The 22,724-nt window shown below is 37.7% G+C and overlaps 1 protein-coding gene across 2 annotated transcripts in view; it reads right to left on the bottom strand.

Moving 5' to 3' along the window:
• Nucleotides 1-7,919, bottom strand: part of LOC139693409 (lachesin-like) — a 627,145-nt gene extending 619,226 nt beyond the window's left edge. For both annotated transcript variants that reach the window (XM_071591542.1, XM_071591543.1), the window contains exon 1: nucleotides 6,824-7,919. In XM_071591542.1, the coding sequence (XP_071447643.1) occupies nucleotides 6,824-6,890 (67 nt within the window). In that variant the 5' untranslated portion in view covers nucleotides 6,891-7,919. The remainder of the gene's footprint in view (nucleotides 1-6,823) is intronic.
• Nucleotides 7,920-22,724: the final 14,805 nt, after the last annotated feature.

Genomic DNA, 22,724 nt, shown 5'->3' with positions numbered 1-22,724 from the left:
TATGGATCCAACCTTTTGATTATATTATTACTTTGCTGCCTTCTGATTTTTCAATGCATATTTTATTAATCCTATATATTCTCAATAATGATTCCAAAAAAGCTACTGATAGACCGAATTACTAAATATTTTTATCACCGATTTAGCGGAATCAGTCAGCCCTCAGCAAGGGAAGATGCAATCCTTAAAAAGATGGCAAGAAGAAACATTGCCTTTCAATTCTTTATTTCATTGCTCACTATTAACTTTGTCCCCTGAAATATGAGCAAATGCTCGTAGCATTTGCTCATATTTCGTAGCGTAGTCCTAACCGTTCAGACTAAAAAATAAACGGCAATCTTATCATCAATTATGGCCTCCTAAGTCTATTTGATTCTATCGTACGTCATCTCAAAATACAAATTTTATAAAAGGCAAGGTGGCATATGAGTGAAATCTATACATTTTGATTTCATTATTCACCACATTGATATTTCTGCACTTCCTAACCCTAAGCTGATATCCACCCACGATCATTTGTAGTTGGTTCTTCAAAATATATTGATGATTCTGTCTCTTGTTATTATCTAAGCCATGCATAATACACAATAATATTCCTGTATTGTTCTCACTCCGATACTATACTCCCTTTCGGGCAGAAGGACTAAATTAACGCAAAAAAGATGTGGCTGTATTCTATCATAAACAATTCTACGGAAAAACTGACGAACATTGTTCCACAAAAACTTTGAACTTTGTGGTAGAAAATTGTGGTAGAAATTTAAGTATGGAACTTTGTGGAATAAATTTATGTTTCAAATGGATTAACAATGTCAATTCATATGGTGTTTTATTCATACACGTTTCTGTCTGGAACATAGAACCAAAATATAAATTAAACTCGCATTCTCCTTCACTAACTGATCGTAGGATTTTAAGGTCATATATCTTAACTATAAAATGTTTCCCCACGTTTCTAGTAGGAAAATCACATTTGTGTTGTCCACTCTACTGAGGTCAGACGCCCCGCATCCTTATGTCACTAATATTCGGACTCTGGAAAATAATCTTTTGTCTGACTCCTAACCTTCATTCTCTCTGGCTCGTGAGAACTACCAGAAATGGTCAACCTAGAAATAAGTAAATAGCAGACTGAGAAATGAATGAACCAAGTGTTCTGTCCATTCCGAGGAGAAATACACAACATTAATTATTACAAATCACCCTTTGGTAAATGCAAAATAATTGTTCAATAAAAATGCGCTGCCCAGCGGAAGTAAATTATGTATATGTACTCACCAAAACACAAAGCTGCATTTTAAGTCGATAGATACAAGTTAGGACAGAAATGTACACTTTATGATAGAAACTAATGCGCAAACTGTAACTTTTAAGGCGCATTTATCTCAAGTTTGGATGAAAGTATGCAGAAATTCGCTCGCTCCGCTGGCACGAACTCTACTATTCACATGTAAGCGCCCGACTAAGTCTTCTTCTCGCCCCTTTTATTAAAAGTTTACCAGAGGTTCCGAAGTGGAAGCGAATCAATCGCCCAGAAACGCCCTCATTGTCTTCCTACACACAAGAGGTTTTACTGCGTAATAAGAAGCAATCAAGGGAAACAATTTAGAGAGACTTAAACTTGACGAGACTCGTCCGCCTTTCAAAAACAAGAAAATTCTTCACTGTTTTGTACACACTTGCTCGTTATTTTTTGGAATTTTTATTTGTAAAAGTTCAACTTGTCAGAAAGTAATCACCACCTCGAAATTGCATAAGCAAGTTAATGCCTAAATATTTATTGCGTGTCTCTGAACAAGGCAAACTGAACTGCCCATCCTCACCATCATAGCTCAACCATTACACCAAGGCCAATGAGGCTACAAGACAGAGGTCAGAAGCTAGAATATTTTGCAGTTTAAGGAAAGCAGTTAGATATGTTGCCGCTAACTTTGAAGCCATAATTACTTACATGGAAGCCCTCTGCTTTTGTCTATGTCTGATAAGGTCATTAACTCATTAGCAACTTGCTGAAGAAGACCATAGTTGAATCAAAAATTTTATAATTACCTCGATTATTTCATTGGAAGCATATTTTCTCATGTTTATATGAGTAATTTGTAGAAAGTTCAGACTAGACACATAAATTTTTTCCTTTGTCAATAAATAACTCTAAGAAGATATAATCTCTTCACTTACTCGATTCATTTCGAATCAGCATTAAAAAGTATCACGTATCATATTACCAAAAACATGCACAAACACCTCTTTCCTCTTTAAGCTTTCGGTTTTATGCACTATAAAAAAGCAGAGGACCGATATAGACATATATAAGAAACCATAACTGAATTTCGGCCAAAAGTGATCGTTGCACATTAAAACCTACTAGAAAGTTAAGATTAAATGCTACAAGGAAAGAAAGGCTCAATTTAAAATGAGATCATCAAAGAAGCGAGATTTCAGAAAGTTTAATTTTTCTCGTTCCTACCATAATACCGTAATTCCCTCTCCCAAAAGCATTAAAGCGATATTGCAACAATTATATTAACGATGAGCTACGATAACAAATAATTTTTGCCTAAGTTGTACATTTCTTTCTTTTGGCTAATAAAAATTGTAGAGATGAAATATGGCGAAATTTTATTCCATTGTGTCAACTAATCGAAGGAAATTAAGCCCCACATAATAAGGCAGGGCTTGTCAAATATTTCTAAGTAATGTAAGTGTTAATATCATAATTTTATTTTTAAGGATTAACAATTGTATTCCATATATTTATACCTATCATATGAATATAAAGAAACCAGAGCCTACTCCGAACCGCGTAACGTTTAAGCATTTAAGATGATACCAGCCATCTATAGTCTCAACGTCTACTAACGAATTAATTCTTCTGGAAAATAATTCACCTATACCTCATTTCTCCCTCGAAATTTATGAACAACCTCTTTGCGACTGCCGCTATAATAGCATTCTCTCAGTAAACGTGCCCTTAAATTGAATTCTCATTGCATCATAAAATCCATAACAGCATGATCCAAGTTACGATTAAATTCTGGCATGAAGGCATTTTCATGTAAGAAAAACGACGCTTTTTATGTGTCTAGGTTTATTGTGCATCCTCATTCCTTTCATGTCAACGAAAATGTAAAAAGAGGGAGCTTATACGATCTTCTAACGTTATGCAAAATAGAATTTCTAAATACTGTAATTACAATTACTGTAGCTTTTGGTAATATGTACATGTCTACATTTTTGGCCTTCGGCAACACATTATCTGTGCCAGTCCGTATACAAGGTATGTTTGTAATAATCCAAATGAGATGGTGTTTTTATAATTGCACTTGAATTTTTATTCATACATGTTCTACGCAAAATATGGGAATATCAGTCATAATCTAATAATGAAGCTACTAACTGCGTCCTCGTAGTCTCATATTTTCCCGCCATCAAATGGCAAAAACACTACATGAATTTGCTACAGGATAGTACCTGGGAATAGAACTTGATTAACGAACTGTATATTTTTTTTAAAAACATAATGCGACCATATGAATTCGGGAAAATAACACTGTTAAGTTTTACCCACAAGCATTAGGGGGGATGCAAATAATCAAAATTCTATTGATGTTCAATACTTTAAATAAAGAATTTCCCTCGTGAAGCATAGGATTTATATTGAAAAAAATCCTCACATTAAAAATATATCAATTGATATAAGCTATTCCAATAGAAAACAACCAAAATATAACAAGAGTCTGAAATTTATGGGTTTTCAGTGACTATTCTCTCTCGGCTTTCCTTAGGGTTCCAACTGAGATGACGTTAAGCTCAGTTTAAATTTATTCTATAAAGCACTACCTTTCTCTTACCCCCGCAACGCATATATCCTATATTTTACGAAGGGGAATAGTGAAGTTCAGAGTTGAAATCCTAATATTTCAAGGCCTTTTTGCTGCTCTCTAGTCATTTGAACCAACGACGCCTCTTCACAGCTCCACATTCCTCAAACCACTTGGCACCAGTTCCCTCGTATTGGATTGGGACTAGTAGGGGATTATTTTCAAAACCTTCCCGGTCAAGAATGCTCAAAGAGGGGTTTAAAAATTGCTCCCCCACGCAACACTGCCGCAACTCCCGAAATATTTCATTATCCGAGCACGAGCAAAGAAAGTTTAACTGAAAGGAAGGGATGAGCGCTAAAAACCGAATCCCGAGAGCATAAAAAGTGGAAGAGGGGACCCGGGAGAGGAGTTAGGGGAGGGAGGATCGTCAATCATAATTTTGGAAATCCTAACTGAACCCCTTGCCCTCTCCCACCCCATCCTCAAGTCCGCCCCCACCTCTCGACCCCACTCCCCCCACCCACCCGCCCCTCCCTCACCACTCTCCCGTAAATAACTAAAAGCTTCGACTTATGGCCCGGCACGATTTTACCGCCGGCAGGTGTACCTATAAGTAGCAAAAAAACGGGGGAAAACAACGCCTCGAAGCGGGCATTACGCGCCCTGCGAGTAATAGGTTCGCTAAACACGGGGCCCGGCGGGGCGACGATCACTTTTTATGCCCTCCAGGGGCCCTCTTATCTCTCACCGGTCGTTATCTTTCACAAGGGACCCGATGAATCCTATAGCGACCCACAAAAAAATATCATAAATTGAGAAGAGGGAGAGAGCCGTTCTCGTGGATGCGGGAGGGAGGAGCGATTTCACTCCCGCGTACGTACGTCTGAGACCTTCACGGGGTCGGTTGGTGGGTCGCGGGAGAGCACGAGTCCTGGGGCGACCCGAAACGAAGGCGGTCACTGGCGGGGTCGCCGCTGCCTCCTAGTCCGGCGACAGGCGGGTAATGATAAAGGGGGGGATTCGGTGGGGGGGGCAGGGAAGAGGACTTACTACATGGATTGCCGCGCCCGATAGAATGCAAGAAGAAATAAAAGCCCCTGAAAATTGGAAGGAAGTCACGGAGGGACTGAGATTTCGCGGTTTATGTCTCTTTTCCCGCTCAAAAGGTATAAATTAATTATTAGGCCCCCTCGTTCCGGTCAATTTTTAATTTCTTGCTTCATGCTCCGTCCCCTCAAATGCGCAACCTGGAATTAAGGAGGGATTCTAGAAGAAGGTTCCGTAGGGTCGTACACCGAACATTAAAAAATATATAAATCTATATGCACGGCACTCTCAAGTCCTAATAGCAGAAAAGGTTTCCTTCATCTTGTGCTAGACAATAATTTCAACTATAAAGAGATTATGGAACCATTATCATTCGCAGAGCATCTCGAACTTGATTTTTTTGAGAGACTTTTCGTACGTCCTTAAGAGGAGACAATCTTACCACGAGAGGAGAGATCTTACCATGGCCAAAAGAAGGTAGGGGTAAATTCAATAATTATTTTCCAAATGTTTACACCACTTTTAGGTATTTCAGAGTAAAGATAATGTGACCATATCGTAAGTGATTATTTACAGTGATCTTAGAAAAATATATTTTTTGAGACAAAACGCAGCTTCCGCAGGCCGAATGGAAGGCATAAGAAAACTGAAACTTCACAGCCTTAGATTAGTATCAGTGCCTTTAAGAAATAATTTTACTCGGAGCATTCGAATGAACTTCCTACATCAAATCACTTTCCTTCCTAAGCGCACATATTTAGACTTTCCCGACTAGCACCGAGTTTCGGATTGCCAATTCCTCTTTGCTCTAGAAAACTTGGTCCGGGTTAAGTCAAGTTTGGAACACAAAGTGCCGATGTCAACACAAGGACTCCCAACTCCCATTCTTGTTAAGAGTGGCTAATTGCATTCTGGGTTGGTAACATTCTGGCCGCCGCCGTCCGCTTTAAGTCGAGTGAACTTACAAGGAGAAGGGTAAATGACAGAGTGAGCGCCTGACTGAAGGAGATTATGAGAGGAAATCTCTAGTCATCACGGGAATGACACTGAGGAGGAGAAACTCTGGCACATAAATTACCAGAATCTGCTCCCAGGCAGTCTAAAATTGGTCCCAATATCCATGAATTCTCCCTTAATTTCCTGAGCGAACGCCCGGTTTTGGTTTATTGTTCTTTGCATAAAACTTGATGGGGGTATTTTCGGTTACGGTCACGGGAGATGGAAAGCTCTCGTTCCATTTTAAATGTGTTCAAAGCTCGACAATAAATGCGATGTGGAGCTGACGACGAATGTTTGTCCCGGTAATTATCCTCATTGTTTGCTCGGTTGAAATTCTGGGTGAATGCGGGGCATTGGCTGCTAGTATCACCGTGGCCCACATGAATTCCGATCTCTCTCCTCGGACACCCCTGAAAATTGTTTAAGTCGATAGTTTGATGAATGATCTTTGGTTACGTTGAGGCTTTTATCTGGACTTTTCAGATTTCTTTAAAAGAGTCTTCTTTCTTTACCGCATGAGACTATTTTTTACCTTATGCCCAATAGACGAAATAACTCGATATCTCATTCCTACTTTCATACGAAAAAATAATATGGAAAATTGGGTCTACATTCCGGTATCAAGTTTCCCGGTAATTACACAGGAGACTATTTCAAATACTGGAATACGCTTTAAACGTCCACACCTAAGTTATTGCAATTAGTTCAGTACTTACACTTATTTCGTATAATGATGCTTGCCCAAAAATTCACGAATATCCGGTGCGGAGTTGGATCGATTAATTTTCCTTATTTTTATTCGCGATTATGAATTTTTTTTGCTCTTCTTACTAATTATGGTGGGAGAGATACATAAGTATCACCGATACATTTGTACTGCACCGAGGACGTTTCCGGCATCAAAAATCCCAGTCAACTCTCGAAGACAAAGGAATCACAGAAAAAGAACTTACCCCATGATATCGCTGCTCCGTATGCTAGGAACACGTGCGACAGGACGATACACTGTAAAATCCCCATGATTATCGACGCCACCTTGATGCCTTCTCTTAACCGGTGCTCCGCGAAAAATTTTCCCTCCGCCCCTTAGGTGTCTCCTTCGACCCGCGACCCGTGAATATCACCACCAATGTCTTCTCTCTCCTTCTTCTCTTTCAATTCCCCGCACGAAAACAAATAATTCTCTGTCCCCGCGGGACGTAAACCAAGTTGACTCGAAGCCGCTCGCACGGCCCGCCCTCCTGCAGCCAGCGACGGGCTCCCAGACAGCGAGGATCCTCCGGGAGGATTAGACCGGGCCGTCCGTCCACTGCCAAGCGGCGGCTGGGGCTCACTCCCTTGGACTACGCCACGGATTGGCCGGGAAGAAGATTCAACGGGCGAGATTGCTTGAAATCACGGGCGGCGGGAGGTCTCCTTTGCAGAGAAACGTCCGCGGCGTATTTGGGAGGTTTGGCTCTATCTTTCTCAATTGGAATGAAGAGACACTTGGGAACTCCAGATGATGTCCAAGTCGCGGCGGCCACACGAAAGTGAGTGGAAATTGAATACCGTAGGTGAAGAAACCGGAGCTCAATTCCCTCGGTAGTAGAGTGTTGTTCTTATGGGGAGAGGGGACAAAGTTTCTTCCTTCTCTTTTTTTACTGATTTATCATCAGTCACAAACTTTTGGCGTTCCCCGATGTTCCCGTTGGCACTTTAAAATTTTAAAAATCTCTTGTCTCACGAAAGTTTTTCTTTTCCGCTTCCAGCCGTAGAATTAAGATAGGACGACCACTGCTAAGAGAGTACTGGCAGCACTGAGGAAATATTATTTTGGGAACGAAAAAAAATGGAAAACAGCGTCAAGAAAAAAATAAAATGATTCAAAATTATTAAGCAAATACCGTTCTTTGGAGGAGTAATTCTATCCTCTGAGCTAGCATTAAGGATTTCGGAGCACTGAAATCGAGAAGCGCCTTATACACCAACTCCGCGCAACAAAACGCGATCGTTAGCGAGATGCGAGAGTAACAGCTGACTCGTCTGCTTGCTCTCGTGAAGAAACGACCGACCGGCTCACGGAGCAGGTTGCGACTGACGACGAATCGCCCGCCAACGCTAAACCAGCGCCACCTTCAACTCTCGACAAACGAATCTGCCTCGCTCGCTGCCGACGCTCGTTCCGGGGCCTCTACCCGTGGAGGGACCAGCCCAGGGAGAGGAATAGCTCTGCGTCGCTCTCTCGTCCAGCCACTGCCTGGCCGACAGCGCGTGGGTTAGGTCGGATAGTGGCATCTCTCGCTCTCTCTCATTCATAAAATAGATTTCCATAAATGTTCCCGCAATGGGGAATTCCCCGCCTGTAAGATATTTTATGCTGACTTATCTTCAACCTAGTTCTATTAATTTATGAATATCTCACGGGATACAGGTGCTCTGATTAGTGACCACACTTGTTGAATTCTGATATAAAATAGATACAAATGAATGAAAATATGCATAAACGAATGATTCCGTAAAACCGGTTCCGTACTTCCTTCATCAAGAATGAATTAATAGATTAAAAAGAGGATAAGGTTTAAATATTAATAATTTAATAATACGCACAAAAAATGGATCACCATATAATTTATTAATTTAAAAAGCACACACTTTCAATATCAGATAAGGAATTTTTCAAAATACAGCTGCTCATTTCCTACCCGTCGATTTTTGCCGCTCGGCACGCCTATACTAAAGAGAAATAATATGACGTTATTTCATTTAGCTGATTAAGTTCGTGTAATTGATTTAACTACCATTCTAGGCCAGGATTTAAAATTATTTATTATTAAAATAACTCTGACAATGTCTGGATTTCACTCATCCACGCAATCCTTGCTGGTAGACATACGTACTATTTGGTTTTAAGAGGCAAAGAAATTATAATTGTAGCATATTCGAAATAATTTTATATTCCTTACTTTCTGCTTTTATCGTCAGCTATTTTTTAAACTCATTTTTCCTTCATTTACTTTAATACGGACTAGTTTATTTAATAAACTTGTTATGCACAGATGACGCTGACCATAAGATGTATGATAGGAAACGTATACAGTCAATATGGTTAACTTGAGAAATGATCCTTTTTTTGAGAAGCACAAATCCCACTAAAATGCGGAGTTAAATTTTTAGCGAGATTTATAAAGGTAAAATTCTATCGCCCATTTATATACTGGTACGAAGGAGAAATAATAAATAGTCTCATGAAAGTCCAGCTATGTGGTACGCACAACAAATTTAATCCATGAACCAGAGCTCCGAGAAATTTCGTAGGTTACCAAAGTGCTCAAGTACAGTTGCTAATGCGCCCAATTTTGATTATCTTTATTTCCAGGATAGTTTTCTTAATTACTGCGTCAGGACAATATGACCATCTTTAAGCTTCTAGCATATTAATAGTTAAATAATTAAGTTGATATTGATAACATTAAATTTAAAATTGCTAACATGCAGTTTTATTGTGACTGATACAGCTTTGCAATTTATTTTAATTTTTTTGGGAAAGGATTCATAATCGAGAAGAATTTGACGCCCATTTGCAAATTTTTAGATCAAGAGATTCTGCCGTACACCGACCAAGAGTAAAAATGGTAAAATCGGAGTGCATTTAATATGAACAATCTCTATCTCTACCAAGAATAAGGGGCATTCATCTAATTTTCATTTTATGCTCAAAATGTAGAGCAATTTATGGATATGCTTCAACATAAATCGAACAGATGCTTAGTATTTGTTCTCGTATTTTTTTCAATAGGAGCGGCATTTCATGGCTGCGAAAGCGGACAAATAGCTTTCCACTAGCTACGTTCTCTTGGTTTCTCTGGAGGATTTGAGATGCATCACATCGTAATATCGAATATATATATATATATATATATATATATATATATATATATATATATATCGAGATGGAATACTTACTGATAATTTCGAGCATAAACAAACGCCGCATAATTTGTCTTCTAGAATCTTTTTCATTTTATTTTCTCATGGTTTAAATTTGCATATGATCGCATATCATGAACTACATTTTACTGCTTCAACAAGTCATATCCTTCCAATTAAAAGCAATGAGCAAATCTTATTTATTTTTACCAAAAATTAAACGCATCTATTTGTACAGTTTATAGAATACCTATTGTACTCTAAAACGCTGGCTGTTGAATTTCTGACGATAAAAAATACATCCAATCATTTCCAGGGAGCCGAAATCGTCATGATCACAATGTTGTACGACCACATAAAGCATGCTATGTATTTTCCATCAATTAAATACTGATATGATGGGCAGATACGACATGTTACATCCAGAATGAATGCATTTTGCGAATAAATTCGGGTCAAAGGAAACACGTGAATGATTAATGGTAGCAGATAAATTCCCCGCAAGGTACGTACGTGATGCCTCGATTTTGAGCACCAAATTCGTGTATTTAGCTGTGCATTTTGACAAACGCTCTTAGGAAATCACCCGGGATGTACCTAAAGCGAAGCATTTACCACCTCCTTATTCATCTGCCACGGATGTGACTGCGTCCTCCAACAGCACGACACGCACGGATATGTATAAATTACTCCAGCTCTCTTCCCCTACTCTCGCCAACCTTCTTGTTTTGTTGATCTCATCAGACTACACGAAGGACACACAATTGCATTCCCGGCATTCCTTTGTTTTCCACTTGCTGTAGCACAATGGACTCCCCCACATCATCACGCGCTCACATGGGGCAAGCGGACGATGGATTTCGCTTTCACGGACAACAAGCAATCGCCACTGATGGTGAGAAATCTTCCGATGGAACGTCATAATAGAAAGAATTGCATTTAAGGGGTAGCCATAGCAACTGTTATGCAACTAATCAAATCATGACTAAGTTTCTCGAACATCCTTGTAGTAATTAATCATTATTTGATCAGGCATCAATTCTATTGAAAAAATTCCAGCCATAATTTACTTAACTTTTATTCCGAACACATAGGCCGTTTGAAATGGAAGAACCACTTTCTAGTATAGCGTCACGTGATATGCCCGCTTTTTTCTCTTTTGTGGTAATACGGTAGCAAAATTCATACGAAATAAGCACTTTACGTAGCCACTGATCACTTTCAAGTAAAATATCCATTTTAGAAGAAGCAGTCATACGAATAACTATATTCCTCCTTTGCTATTTATTACACACCTCATGTAATCAGAAATTACAACTTTTTTGTCTTTAAAATTCAACTTTAAAATAAGAAATACCTTTTATATTTATGCTTGAGAAAAACTTACTTATGAATACGATGCAAACGATATTCTACACACGGAATATAGTGACGGAAAGTAGGGGCTTTCGGTGGATAATTCACTCATTTTGAATAAGTTAGGATAAAATGGTGGCGGTCGTGAAAGAAATTTGTGGAGGAAGAGATTATATATTGAGAACAAAGTCATACTAAAAACTACTTACTATTACAATAGCAACATTAAAATAAATTTAACTAATCCTTGGCACTGGCCTATTTCAAACTTGGTACTAGAACTTCTGTAATAGGAGCTTAGACATTTGCCAAATGCATTTGAGTGTTTCTTAGCTTTAGAAGTCATAAGGTTTTTAACACAAAATGTTTAAGTACAAATGTCTATCATTTTGATTCTAAGTGGCAAAATAGTAAGGGCTCGTTAAGAGAAAAATTATTTCAATGATAACCTGCCTGACAATTGTTTCGAGGGTCAAAAATTTTGAATAAGGTAACGTAAGGTAAAAAGCTATGGAAACATAATGCAGCAAGTAAACAAAATTGGTTAGGTCGCAACATATTGAAGCACAGAGTTGAATTCGTCCTCTGTTTGCTCATGGAAAAATTTCTTCCCATGAAATGAATCTCTCAGTCGATTTTTAAAGGAAATATTGAACTGAGAAAAAATATCATTCTTTGCATCGATAGCATTGGGATAGTTAGAGTTATTTATTAATCAGCATTTTATTATAAAATAAGGTCTCGTTTCCGATAGTATTTAATATTTACTTTTCGATAGGATTCCTCACTTCCATGAAGTTGCCATCTTAATCAATTATTCATTGAGCACCCTAAAGCTTTAAACCAGACTGCTGGACCCCAAAAGTGCCAGTAAATGTGGTCAAACCAGTGATCATGTTATAATATTGATAAGAATGGACGAAAACCTTAGAAAAAAGACACTGAATTGGGATATTTAATCTCTTTTCGAAATCCAGAAGTTTAATTCAAGGTTCTTTTAACAAGAGTTGATACTATCGATTTTACGACTTATGATCCTCCGAGGATTGCGATGCTGTACGATGGAAATGGGGTGACTTTTCATGACAGCTCTGAAACGATTTTCTAATAAGGTACCAGAGGATTTTCTGAATACTAAAAAGTATAGCCTCTTCACATCATTACAACTCAGCCGACTTTATTGAATAACATTATTGTATTGCCCTTCGTTAAATCCAGAATAAAAATAAAAGGTATTAAAAGAACGGCTCCGTATATTTATATCCGATGGTAATCACGCGCAAATGCAAATATCTCTTGAAATAGGGTAGGGTAAACATTCCGTAGTGTTCGCATGAAATGGGGAAATAATATTTAGCGTACAACTTTGCAAACAATGCAACTTGCAATTAATGGTTTTCGGGTTCTCAGCTCGTCAATCAGATTGTTATGAGTAAACACAGGACCATTGGACATTATGAAATAGCTTTTGACATGATGTAAAATTCCATGTGAAAATTATTTGTACTGTGAAAGCTTTGGCGACCAGATTCATTGCGTGACAGGTGTGTTCCAGAAAAGGAAGGGATTTGAATGAAATATTCGTGAATTTTGGACTGGAAGGCTATGAGGGGAGGATTTCGTTTTTTGATTCACTCTTCAATCCCATGACAGTAAATGATTTCTTTATTTGCTCTTCATTTCAGCAGTTATATTTATTTCTTTCACAAAAAAATAAAAACCCAAAATACCAAAAATTAATGTTATTCTTTCATCAAATAGAAAATAAGTAATTATATTATATGAATAAATATATGTATAATATAAATATTATACACATATAAGTAGTAATTGATACTAATTTATGAAAAATTCATTAAAAAATCACGTCTTTTTATTAATTAATCCCTTTATAAAAACCTTATTAAATACCAGGAGGAAACAAAACTTTTCATTTTAAACAAATTTTCATAATTAAACTGGCGTATTGCTCAGCATTATGAATCGAATATTTAATGTCAAGCCAAAAATGATCGAGACAGAATTACAACCTGGGGAAAGTTTTTTCGCCATCCTGTTTTCCCTTCAAATTATCAAACGTTATCAATGACCTATGGCAGCGAATAACGAAAAACCCAGGACGAATTAATGCAGACACTTCTTACACATACGACCACGACATTGCGTGGAACTGGAATGCCGTCCCAATGTAACGCTGTGGTCGTCGAGCCCAGCCAGTAGGCAACTATTTCCAAGAGGGCCGTGGACAGATATGTGTATGCACGCCTTTTCGCACCGCGAAAATTCCCCTATGCAGGTTGCGGGAGGGAAAGCCAGGCCTGGACCATACTCTCCACTACCCCACTCTCAGAGCCCACTCCTCGCGGCATCCGTCCACCGTCCATCCCAATTCGCAGCCGCCAACCCTTCGTGACGGTTCCCCCATCACCCCATCCCCCGGGCGAGTCCACACTTTTGTCACAATTTTCAGTCTGTCAAGAGCTCCGGACAACCGCGACGTCGGACCACAATGGTCCATTCAATTCCCGCGTTGATTGAGCCGTAAAAGGCCGAGCAGTAACGTAAACACGGGGAAAAATGGCCGACACAGGAGGGAGACGGAAGAACAAAAATATGCAGTTTATGCCTTACACATACGCACTACAGAACCTCAATTCCCCACCACGCACCCACGCGAACAGACACGTGCATCCACGGCCGAGGATGGAACGGGATGATGACAGCCATCTGCTGCCAACAGCGCCGGCCTTTCGACCCGTCGCTGACTGCCTTCCTCCTCACGCGTATACATTGCCTGCGATGCTCACATTTGAAAAACATGGCTTTCGAACGCTGGCGGAATACACCGATATTGCGATGCAGGCGTTACTCATCGCCGATGCAGATGATTACTCAACATTCTCAATTCGAGTCGCCGAAGTTTCAAACGTGATATCTTGTTCAGCTAAGGTATCGTTCTCGGGACATTTCATCGATGTCCATCAATGGCAATATTTCCATCGGGAATTGTCATAGATTTGGAGTGGATGAGTAAACATAAATCCGCGAGACGCATGTTGATAAAGTTGATACAGAAAAATAATGAAAATTCAAATGCAAGATGTGGCACATTGAAAGTTTAAAAATAAAATCAAACAACTATAATTTTGGAAAATTTAGAGTCTGGAAATTGTACAGTATTACGTATAGTAAAAAACCATTAGTGATAAATATTTTGTATGAGTCAGCCTGTATTGAAATTCGCGTTATAATTTTCATGTAATACCTTTCTAAAACTGCATCTGAAGACTGTATCTGCTTCAATCAATCTGAAGAAATAAACAATATTATATTGCAACATAAAATATATTGAGTTTGCCACAATGTTTCAACTGAAAGTTAGAATCGATACTCATTCACAAGATTATATGATTTAGTATAGTTTTGCTGCTGTTACACAATAATCCACAGGGAAATATCACCAAGAACATTGTGCATCCCATTTACGCTGGAGGGATCATGATTACATGGAAATATATCGTTAAAACTTCGTTTGATGCAAATAATTATCCCAGTCAAACCAAAATGTTTTATGGTAATTATGATTTGAAAATGGAGAAAGGTGAATGTAAGAATAGTAACCTAGTAGTGTTTATCGTTAAATGGTACAAATTAGTGTAGAGTATGCATGTTTCGTTATGCCAATATGGAGAATTCGTAATAATGGACGTAAATTTAGCCAATTTTCTCCAAAAAGAGTACATTTATTCTTTAATATCGATATTTTCTAAAGGTTAGCAGTGCCGTCAGAAATAGGTGAGGTGTGTTAAAAAAATAACGGGAATATTTAAAACTCGCGGGTTTGGAGATTCGGATTGTCAATTTTTTTTTATTATGTTGGTATACATGCCCCTTAAGTATGATGCAATTTTCGGCAGTACTCATTTTTTTACTTTGCCTGTGGCAGCCACTAAGGAAAGACGTGTTTTTACGAGCTCGGCGATTTTCATGTGTTAAAAAAAATGGATCAAAGAATTTGTGTCAAGCCTTAGTTTTGACACCGTATCCGTAAACCTATGTTTGTCACCTGTTATAACACGTTTCAGTAATTCTGCATCGTCGTTGACTTCATTTAGTGACTCCTGAGCAACTTCCATTCGCCGCTGTTTTTGTTCAAAATTCAACAATTTTGGAACAAATTTTGCTGTCACGCGTTTCATACCCAAGACATTCGAAAATGTTTAATGGCATGATACAATCGACATGCCAACATCATCAGCGGCTTCTCTGATTGTGATTCGGTGATCATTCATAACCATTTCTTTAATTTTTTCCACGTTTTCATCGGTTGTTGATGTGCTGGGGCGTCCGGGTTCGGCGTTCGTCATGTTCAACGTCATCACCGCCATCTTGGAAAGGCTTATGTTACTCGTCAACTCTTGTTTTACTCATCTTGTTAACATTTCACACACTTTGTAATACTTTATTTCATTTTTTACGCAAAATGTGACACAAATGCTTTGATTCTCATTTTTAACGAACGAAAATCGCCGAACTCATAAAAACACATCTAACCTTAGAGGCGGCTGCCACAGGCAAAGCAAACAATGAGTACAGCTGAAAATTTTATCATACTTTATGGGCATGTACACCAATATAATGAAAAAATTGGCACTCGGACTCACCAAACCCGCGAAATTTAAAAATTACCGTTATTATCTAAACACGCCTCGCATAGAAATACTTTTATTTACACACTTGTTTAAATAAATATTGGTGATTGCCTTTTTACTATCATAAAGAAAATTTCAATGTGCGTTATATTAATTTCCGTCCTCTCATTACGAATCAATCTAAATCATCGATTTTTTCAAGAAGTGGATGGCTAAAGGTCGGATTTATAGCAGCATCATTTATGCCAGGCAGAAGACTTTGCCTAACTATTAACATTAGGTATTTTTTATAACTGGAAGGATACCTTCCATAATTTGAAAAGAATGACGTTGAAAAAGTAATCAGGGCTAACTAATGAGGAACTATTTGGAAATCCCATTATGATGATAAAATATTGACAGAATATATATTTTGCGTTTCATACGGAAGCTTTTTCTATAAATCGTCAATTACCGATTGTATTATTCTTATTAAGAAAAAATAATAATTCATGCTAGGAAAGAGATGCTAGTCCTATTTCTGAGCATAAACAGTTTATTTAAAACGTATTGATTTCAATAAAATGGGATTTTAGGTATGAAACATGGTCTTTAGTGAAGATAGATGGCCACAGAGCGGACGATTGGCAGAAGTTGATCTAAAAATGGATGAGGAAAAAATAACTAGATTATAGAGGAAGGGAAACGGATATTTTATGAGGCAAAAATCGTATAGGGATGATTGGTGAATATTAAAAAAAGAACTAATGAAAAGAAGGCGATGGTAAGAGGCAATGGTGTACTAAAAGGTGGTCCATGAGTCTCAGGTTGGAATGAGCGGGAGAACGTGGGGAGAAAAGTGAGACGGAAAGATTTTGGACGAAATGAAGAATAGAAGAAATTACACTGAGCTAAAGGAAGCATGTAAGCGTTTCAGCAGAGGTTACTTTCAAGAGTAACAAGTTTCGAAGACCGTCGTAAATCTACACTACTCACACACGACTGATAACTCACATTTATTAAATGTTTAACCAATAAGGAAGAATACCGAAAAGGAATTAATTCATTTCTATTATGTGGACGATACCTAAATTTTAAATGAGAATATACACCGATTTTTCACATAAATTATTTTACAAACAAGACAACGCAAAAAATATTTGGTGCACACGGAATTATTTCTTGTACATATCCGCAGCATTACTTTCTTGCACCACTTACATTCTCTTCTGTCCTCTTTCACGCCCATATTCACACACCGTTTCCTTCAGTCGTTACTTGTGTCACAAGCGTTTTCACTCTTACGTCAATAATTTATTCCTTATTACTATAGGAGCTCGCTTTTATTTATTCCTTGCTTCGACTTCAAACGCATTTCCCCTTTTGGCCCTCCCCATGCGCAATGCTAGCGATCAAGAAAGAGGCCACTATGAGAGCGTTAACACTCTGGCAGTCACATTCGCAAATTACTATTTTTATTGGTCGTAGAGATTCGTGTACTTTGACGAAGTTTCAATTGTGCTTGAATGGAAGAACGGTACCACGTTATTTGAAATACGTTCTTACTACAGTGGCTGAAATAGAGAGCTAAAATAAAAGAATACGTAGTCATTAGATACATATCCCAGTCAATGGCTCTTTCCTGGTGAAATTTCCTCTGGGATTCTTTTACGAGAACACAAATAATAAAGTTTTACGTGGTGAAAGTCAACTTCATCGATTATGATAAAAATATTATAGAGTGTGAATGAAGGACTACGACTGGAGATTACCTCTCTCACGTTGTACACTAAGAGAAAAGTAACCGTTGAATTAAAAATATAATAGCAAGAAAACTTTTGATATATTGCTGAAACATATTTTTTATTTTCCAAGCAACTGGATATGATGCAAAAAATATTTGTTTTATCGCAAACATCTGAGGTTATACGTACGTGTAAATTTATAATTTCAATATATTTGCCCTGCTACATGGACTAAAACCTTGAGGTAGTTTACGGACTTGCGCATTCCGATGATTAACAGAACTGCGGGGGCAGGGGAAATGTGGTCTCCTCTAGAGGGAACAATCCATGCCAGGCAAGTTGAACCTTAGGAGAAAAAAGAAATGCAGTGCCAAAAACTTCTGATATTCAAAGAAGCCGCACTTTGAAATCTGGTTGCTGTATACTACTGCACATTTTTGTGCAGTAAAGACAATGGCACTGGCGATGTTGTCAAGTAAATAAACACTATTTAGGGATTCAACTCGAAAATATATGAATTATATTCCCATGATACTGTTATAATCACGGAAAGTACAATTCATCTTCCCTCGCCGAATTGCTTTGACCGGAAAGGTGTATGCAAATCCTCAGTCAATAACTGACGAAATCCTTACACGACATATGCAACTCCGGCAGAAAGAAAAACAGATGGGCCAAGTAGCAATTAAAATTGGAATCTTATAATTTCGGCTGGTGATGAGAGTCAGCAGTTTCAAATGATGTACAAAACAATAAATGCAAGTGAAAATTCATGAGGCCTGTGGGGAGTGAAACTTAAAGGCAGATGTGACTACTGGAGCAATAGGTATTACGCAATTTACTTCCGAAATAGAGAGAGTTAAGAGGATAGAAGTAATGAGCGATTAGGCAGTAGTTAAGGTCAACGCATTAATATTATTATGCAACAATGCACACTAGCGGATGACTCCGTTAAAAGTTACTATTGCAGCATCTCCCGCAGTTTCTTTGGAAAAAAATTAACATCATAGTTTAGGTGAATAATACAATTTCATTAGCAGATACAAAAGCAGATAAAATCTTCAGGGTTTAGCCAAATGACCTTTGGAGTCCAAAATGAAAAAAGAGGATAAAATAGTATATATAGAAATATATAAGATAGAACTATAGAATCAATCTCAGAAAAATAACACTCCAAACTAATACTTCTGTAGCTTCAAATCAAACAATAATCAATTATTACAGAGTGTAAAAATCATTCGCCTTGACTGGGATTGATTTTACCACACTGCAATCGTTGCATTGTAATGCATACTAGCGGATGACTCCGTCAAGAACTTACCCTCGCGGCATCTCCCGCAGTTTCTTGAAATAATCAACTAATCTACCTAATCTACAGTTAACTTTCGAATCAGAAAAACATGATTTCAATATCAGATTAAAATCTAGACATGGACATTTAGAGAAACGATGAATGGTGCGTTAGGGGAGAGTGATTTTGATACAAAAGAATGGCTGAGGTGAGACTAGGACAGCTAAAATGATTTATAACAAACTGGTTCAAACATCAATACAAGTGTAGGTAAGCTTTAAACTGCGGGGTTATATGTGCAAACAGAATTTACACCTGGGGTACTTATTTCAATAAATTAGGGTGAATTCTGTACGAGTCAAATAGGCCTTAACAGATTTTTATCATCAAGGCGTTTATTTATTCATTTATTTAATAGTACCCTGCAAGCGATCGCTAGGGTGTGTGGCAGGGGGGCTTCATTACATCGATTCCTGTGTAAGGTGCTGATGAAATGAGTGTAGTAGAAAAAATGGCGGTTTCCCCCGCGTTCTTTTGTTTTATGACGTCGCTGAATCGCTTACATGGTCACTTTGGTTTCGGTTCCCTTTGAAACGGAAGCCAAAGTTATAAGCCTCATGCATCGCTCCTACCCTCCAAAGTCAATTTCCGATAATATCATTGTTTAGAATAGATTAATGAACAAACACCATGTGCATATGTACGCCAGACTTGCTCAATGCGCTATTTCTAAAATTTGTTTGTTTTCTCCGTCGTAACTTTGTGGAATTTGCATAACATACTGAAATGAAATGAAACTATTGGCTTTGTAACTCCCCACACTTTTTTTAAAAATGCGACCCAGGTTTCGACTTTGAGCTTCATCATTAGGTATTGACGTCCAACGTCGAAACCTGGGTCGTGCTTTGAAATAAAGTGTTTTGAATTACAAAGTCAATAGTTTCATTTCAATATAGGCTATTTCTAATATGAAAATCTACGGCAGTGCTAACTGGTATTATGAGTCGATTATACGTTTTTTATTTTCTCTCAACGTCTTTGCTGTCCCGTAAGAGGTCAACCAATAGAAGTGCCTCGTCGAAAATCCCAAATGAAAAGCGCAATAAAACATACCACTCGTAAAGATGGAAATACTACAAACATTGAAATGAATGGGTTGACTGCTGTTGGTTATGATTTGTTTTGAGGTGTGTCCATTTAATGATAGTAGTATATAAGGCTTTCATATTTCAGCATTAACTTGTATGATTTACTCGGTGTCTACGAAAATTTTGACTGACTTATGAAATGCCACCAATTAGACAAGAGGTCTAACTTGGAGACGAAGGCGCACCAACATTTCGGATCAGATAAAGCTGAAGTGGGGAGTAATAATGCGGCAAACTGCAATGATCTCATCCACGATGACTATGAATGTTAGGTTCATTTAATCCAACCTGGGCCTTATGATTTGTCGACGTTGTGGTGGTTTACATAAAGATATGGACAAGAACTGATTAAACGTTGTGCTGCCATAAGGGTGACGTGGATCTTCCAACTTTACAACCACCCTCTTACTTTCAAGCTGTTCTTAAAGAACAACCTGTCGAAAGACAGAGCTACTTGGATTAGATTACGTTATTTGGGTAAAACTAGACAATTTCATTTCTCTTTTGCTATGCTATGATCAAACCTCATTCGGAGGAATTATTCAAGCTTAACGTACACAAGATCCATTATGTACACTAAGATCCATGATAACTTTTACTACATGTTGGTCAAGTATGTCCTTTAGACGGTCACCAATGATAATACCCGGAAACATACTGGTCCGACTTCGACAACACAGCTTAATAGCAACTGACAAGCTACAAATATCAGATGAAACGAGTTTCAGCCCATGTTGTATAAACTTTCAGAAACGGAAAACTGATAAATTCACTAATACGAAATAACGGATGAAAAGGTAAATTTAAATTAACTGACATTAGTCCACACTACTTCCCAGGAGCATGTTCCGGTTCGGATCATAATTCAGAGGTATTAATTAATATGCAACTTATGATTTGAAAATTATGATAGGGAACGGAGGGATTAAAAATGAAATGTTCAAGTTTTAAATTAAATGACACGGAAGTCATTCCACAGATACGTGCCAAACCTAGAGGAAGAGGAAATTTAAGATTAGTATCTTTAATGCGAAATAGAATTTTTTCAACAAGAGCAAATTATTTTCACTAGAATAGAGTCAATTACTGGAGTTCAAAAATACGACTGTCAGGAAGATTAATGAAGATAAAGGATTATTATTTTTAGAAATAGATGAATCGCTATGCGGGGGTCGAGGAAAAAATTCTTCAAGAATATAATAATAAATAGGCTGCGCCGATGGACCAATAGATTGACGAATCTGTTGGAATGAGCAGCGTGATAACATAAAAAACAAAACAAAAAAAATTGGGAAAAGTGTTAGCACCGTAAGAGTAAAACAAATATTTAGCATAAACAGTATCATTATTTTTCTCATACATCATTTAAGAATCCTCCAGAGTATTCCCACTCACTTCTCCTTCATCATCTGTGTTCAGTAAAACATCGCGTCTCAACCTATTCACTACAGTCGGAGGTTTTATTTGACTGCCTCCACACGCTCATAGCAGTGCCTCTTTTCTATTTATTCAACCCGTCCATTTTGACATCATCGTTCTCCTAAGGGAAACCTTGGATGTTTACTTTGCTTCCAACATTCTATTTTCTAGTGATCTTACTGTCATTGGCCCACTGCCATTGATGATAATGGTATTGAGGTATGAATCCATGATGTACTTCGATGAATCCCAGGCTTACGTTGCCGCTTCTCAGTCAGTAGAAGTTTCTGTCGGTAGAATGATTTCTTTGATCGGGGATATTCTGTATCTATGTACACCCTGCCTCTTCAATGGCCACCATACTCTTCCCTCTAAATAATATAACTCTTCTGCCTTTTCTATGCTATATTTGTGTAGTTTTTGCATTTTTGGTGCAATTTTTTTCTCACAGAGAATTACAATGAATGCATTTTTGACTTCAGGTTAGTAAATTTCATTTTCCTACATCAACATATTGAAATATATATATGAATATCTATTTGCTTCCTCTCCCATCATTTTTCGGACAAATATGATCCCCTATTGATATATTTTGGCTCCCATGCATTATGTAATACTTTTTGTCCTTTGAATATTAATTCTAGATTTTATCATTGGCCCCTAATATTTATTAGTAATTTTTTAAAAGAACTTTAAAGCATTTACCCTTAGATTAACGATGGGCGAATGTTTAATAGCTCAACCATCTCCCTTTTAGTAATAGTTACTATACTGCTCCTAGATTCCACGGGTATTTTGAAAAAAGTACTTAGTCCTTGCCTTAAGGTATTGTTGGAAGTAATTTTTAATTGATTTTTTTGAAGTTTCAGTACTACTGTTATATGTTATATCGTATTTTTTTTCTTGCTCCTCGGAATAATTTTTCTCTATTTAGTTAGCTCCTTCAAGGAGGCCAAAATCACCCGAACCACCCGTTCCAGATTTTTCCTCAGCGGTGCCTGTTTTTATCTTCTCGAAGTCTCTATTTGATTTATGGTGAAACGCTACGTCGTCTAGTGTCGAAACTTAGTGTTCAGAAATGAACATCAATGTAGATTTGGTGCTTTTCAAATGTTGATATGGATCTGTAGAAAATTTGAGAAAAAATAATGACCAATGATAAAGTGTTACTAATGGGGTGCATTTGTTTAATTGGGGTATTTTGTGTATCCTGGATAACGAGTTCATTTTCACGATTTACACTACCGTTAATGTGTATTTAAGTATGGAAAAAAATTTGAACTTATATTTTAGTCGAGGCAGTACGTGCTATTAAGTAGCTATACACCGATTGTTTATCGAAATCAGAAGTTGAA

This window comes from Hetaerina americana, unplaced genomic scaffold (assembly GCF_022747635.1).
Source record: "Hetaerina americana unplaced genomic scaffold, ioHetAmer1.1.p SCAF_49, whole genome shotgun sequence".
Classification (NCBI taxonomy): domain Eukaryota; kingdom Metazoa; phylum Arthropoda; class Insecta; order Odonata; family Calopterygidae; genus Hetaerina; species Hetaerina americana.
Note: the sequence above shows the minus strand (reverse complement) of the source record. Positions and strands in the feature narration are given on the sequence as shown.